General features: G+C 34.7%; 1 protein-coding gene across 1 annotated transcript; it reads right to left on the bottom strand.

Moving 5' to 3' along the window:
- Positions 1 to 2,764: 2,764 nt before the first annotated feature.
- Positions 2,765 to 3,320, bottom strand: LOC118029687 (small polypeptide DEVIL 4-like). The gene has a single exon (XM_035033598.2). It carries the CDS (start codon positions 3,229 to 3,231, stop codon positions 3,088 to 3,090), a length of 144 nt encoding a protein of 47 aa, XP_034889489.1. The 5' UTR covers positions 3,232 to 3,320; the 3' UTR covers positions 2,765 to 3,087.
- Between the last annotated feature and the right edge of the window lie 635 nt (positions 3,321 to 3,955).

A 3,955-nucleotide genomic window follows, 5' to 3' on the forward strand; every position in this document is an offset into this window, starting at 1 on the left:
TTTTTTAAAAAAGAACTTCACCTGGTTGCCTTCTTGCGAGTGCCTATTTTTGTAGAATAATGTTAAATAAAAAAATAAAAAATAAAGTTATTAAATTCAGTCAGGTCTGTGAGCTAAATTATTGGTTTGGCAAGGTCGATCCAAGGTGTCTTGATCTCAACATTTTTAAAAAAGAATTTTGTTTTGAATTTTTTTTAAATCAAACCGGATTTTTACTCATCGTCTTGATCACTTTGAGTCAACCTCCCAGGATTTAATTAGAAATAGGAGCTAGATAAGGAGTTGAGTTAATGAGGAGGTTTTAAGATTGATTTGTTGGGCCAGTCTAATGACACTTCCAAAGAGTTCCTCTCGGCAAAGCGCAACCGTTGTGTTATTCTTTTGGTTTTTAATACAATCACGTTAAAATTACAGGAAATTTATTTTTTGAAACTTTCTTTTTAAATAATTATAGAATATTGTCTTAGACACATATATTTTCGTAAACAAATAACTCAAACTTGCCATGTAAAAAGAAATTTTGCACCTATTGTTTTTTACCATGTTTAATATATACTATTAAGGAATCATCTCAAATCAATAGTTTAAGCTGTCAAGTGAGATTCCAAAATATGATTTATATTATTCTATACCTTGGACAAAGTTTACATTACCTTGTGCTAAATTTTTATCAAATAAATAAGGGTAGTGAGGTTCGAACTTGTGACTACTTGATTATCAAGGCTTTAATACCATGTTAAAGAACCATCTCAATCCAATAGTTTAAATTATTACACGAGTTCCCAAGATATGATTATATTATTCTCTAACATATCAATTAAATTTTAAATTTTTTTTATTTTTTATTTTGCTAGAAAACACAATAATAACACCTATATATATATATATATATATATATATATATATATATATATAGCAACGGAAAAAGAAAAAGAAAAAAACCTTCTACTTTGCCTTGTAGTATACGGTGAGGATCAAGTAGCTAATTCCTTCTCCAATTCGTGCTATGTTTCAATTTCTTAATAGTAGTGATAGTGCTCTGTTTCAATAGAACATAGACGAGATGGATTTCAATTATTTTATATATTGAGACTATGATTTATTCATAATCTTGTTTTAGACAGTTTATACATATCTAAATTAGTATTTTTTTCAAGAAATTTGGCAGCCTCTCATATAGTTGGTGTTGTCTTATTATTGATAATGGTTTACATCATTTTGACATTTTCTACTTTAAACCCTGCAGGTTAAAGAGAAATGATGAAATTTCAGGTAGAGGTGGAGAGTTATTAGTCGTTAGTTGCAGAAAATGGTGATCCCTACACCAATCTCTGCTCACATTTGACCCACCGAAGTAGAAAGAGTATTGTCATGCTTTCAACCTTTCACGCATGTTTTCTGCTCTGTCCATTTCTGCAGCCTCTGATTGCTTTGCCTGCTTTTGCACGGCTTGGGACCAAAGCAAGCAGTAAGTAGCACTGTTAGAATCTGACCATTCTACCATCCGCACATGCACTCTTTGCACGTGTTGACGGGTCTGAGACTGAGATATTACTCCATGGAAGTCTGGTGAGACACTTATTGAGGTTTGTCGAATTTAGCCATTAGTTTTTCACTGCTCACTGCTTTGTGTTGGGGCTGTTTCGGTAAAAAACGAGCCTAGGCTACATCAGTACTGGTTGCGTTCTTAACCTCAGAAACTGAACCTTATGCTATCAGTGCGTGCGTGCGTGCGTGATGGCCTGTATCGCAGGTCAAGTGACGAGGAATTTGAATAATTTATAAATCCATATGAAATGAGGAAATACTTTTAAGCATTAAGTATAATCTGGTATAGTATTTATAAACTAAACAGTTGTTCAAGTTACAGGCCAAGCTACTATCCTTGGACACCCTTGAGTTCATTCAATATTTAGATTCTTTGATTGATTTTTTTGTGTGATTGTGCTGGGCTTGGTTAGATTCCTAATTTCTTCAAAAACTAATGTATTATTTGTGAGAAAAGTGCATTTTCGAGTAAAAATAAAGAAAATAAAATGTCCAGTTCATCATTATGTAAATTAACCTATTTGATTTGTGACGTGATGGCCATATAATAATTAGCAATGAATTATTATGCACTGTTCAAAGCTAGGATGCGGTGTTTTTTCCGAGTCACTGTGCCTTTCTTGTACTGGACACTATTGATCTACATGGTAATGCTTGAATTTCAATAACTCCATTGCCTTCACTGTTTTGCACAGAACATTCAAGGGCAAAGTAGAAAACAAGTGCTTCGCACTTGAGCTATAAATGCTTTCTTTCTTTCCTTTTCTCTTTTACACGATTCAAATGAATATAACTGTACCATCGATTGGTACCATCTACATGTGACAGCCAATAACTTGAAGCTATGTTCAGTTCTCTGAGTTGACAAGACTACATCGAATGGATCCTACGAAATAGACAACGAAAATCATCACAAGTGTGGAATTCTCAATCGCTACTTTCTTCGGAGAGCATCTCCCCTTGTTACACTTTCTTCAATCTGCTTTACTTCAAGCTGCCATGCCTAATTAAGAGCTAACCATATCTGTTGCTTATCTGATCACTAATTATGCTCGATTAGCAGTTTATCTATGTGCATCTATTGAGGTAAGGATGTGCAGAAAACGAGAGATACCAGGCTGTCTCATCACTCGATGATGCAAGAAATGTTCTAATAACCCAGTAAGTGATTTAGAGATATTTGTAGAAGTAGACTCCAGGGATAATAGTGAGAAAATACCTGTGAAAAAAGATAATTTCTTATACATATAGAGACTGCAAAACCTGTTTTCCTAGAGAATTGAGATCAGATCATTTGGTATGAAACATTTCCTCGTACACAACAAGTCCAGGTGGTGGGATATGTAGTAAAACTAATCAACTAACTAATATCTAGGTAGCCTTTTCTATTTTCTATATACATTTTGAAAGATAAAAGTAAAAGACTGGGGAGCTTGGTTCCAAGTTCACAGCTAGCAATGGTGGATGATTTGGTTGATAGCTCTTCACCTTCCCAGCGATGGCGCCAAGCACTAGCTCCATAATTGATCGATCTTTGGCTTAGTCATGCCAGCAGAGAAGCATGACTACACATCTCCTGATAATGTAGAGCCTTCCTTTCTGCTGTCTAAGGTACCCTCCGAGCCTTCTGCTTGAAATCTTCTTCTTGGACTCTCCCATGGCTGCGTCGCTCATCATCTTCATTTTGTTTTTTCAAGAAAGAAGAAGATGCACTTGAGAACTAGCAGTGGTGCTTGTAGTGTCTACTGTCTAGTGAATGATGGCAAAGAAGAGCTAAGGGAGCACCTTATAAAGAGAGTGAAGCGTGGTCCAGACCTCCCAAGAACATGCAACTAGGCCCCCACACACGACCGAGCTGTGATTCCTCTCTCTTTCTGCCACGTCATTCCCTGCACCAACATTTATGTGAGTTATCAACAACCTAGACAACTGGTCGGCAATTTTGATTCCTTATCGGGAAAAAAAAAAGAAGTAAAAATGGAACCAAAGTCTTTTTGATACTTGGGATGCTGCATTCCATGCGTGTTTTCTTGAACAATATTTTACAATATGGGGAGGAAACTATGATGTTATCCATTGTCTGCCCTTTGAATGCATGTTGCATATGGCCTCACGCCTGATATTATTGTTTATAAGACGGCACCACACACAATATTTTGACATAAAAATTCGGTGTAGGGTATTTTTTTAAAATAATTTTTATTTGTAAATATATTAAAATAGTTTTGTTTTAGATTTTTTTAATTTTTTAATATTAGCATATTAAAACCATTAGAAAATACTAAAAAAATCAATTCAATATAAATCAAAACATTTACTTGTTTATCCAATGATTTACATTATTTGTATGTGAGTGAATATCTTCTATAAATAAAGAGAGAGAAAGGGGCACACCCCTATATGTTTT

Source organism: Populus alba, chromosome 17, assembly GCF_005239225.2.
Source record: "Populus alba chromosome 17, ASM523922v2, whole genome shotgun sequence".
NCBI classification, from domain to species: domain Eukaryota; kingdom Viridiplantae; phylum Streptophyta; class Magnoliopsida; order Malpighiales; family Salicaceae; genus Populus; species Populus alba.

Excerpts from the sequence above, each read along its gene's own strand:
- LOC118029687 (XM_035033598.2), bottom strand. The coding sequence starts at position 3,231 with ATGAAGATGATGAGCGACGCAGCCATGGGAGAGTCCAAGAAGAAGATT.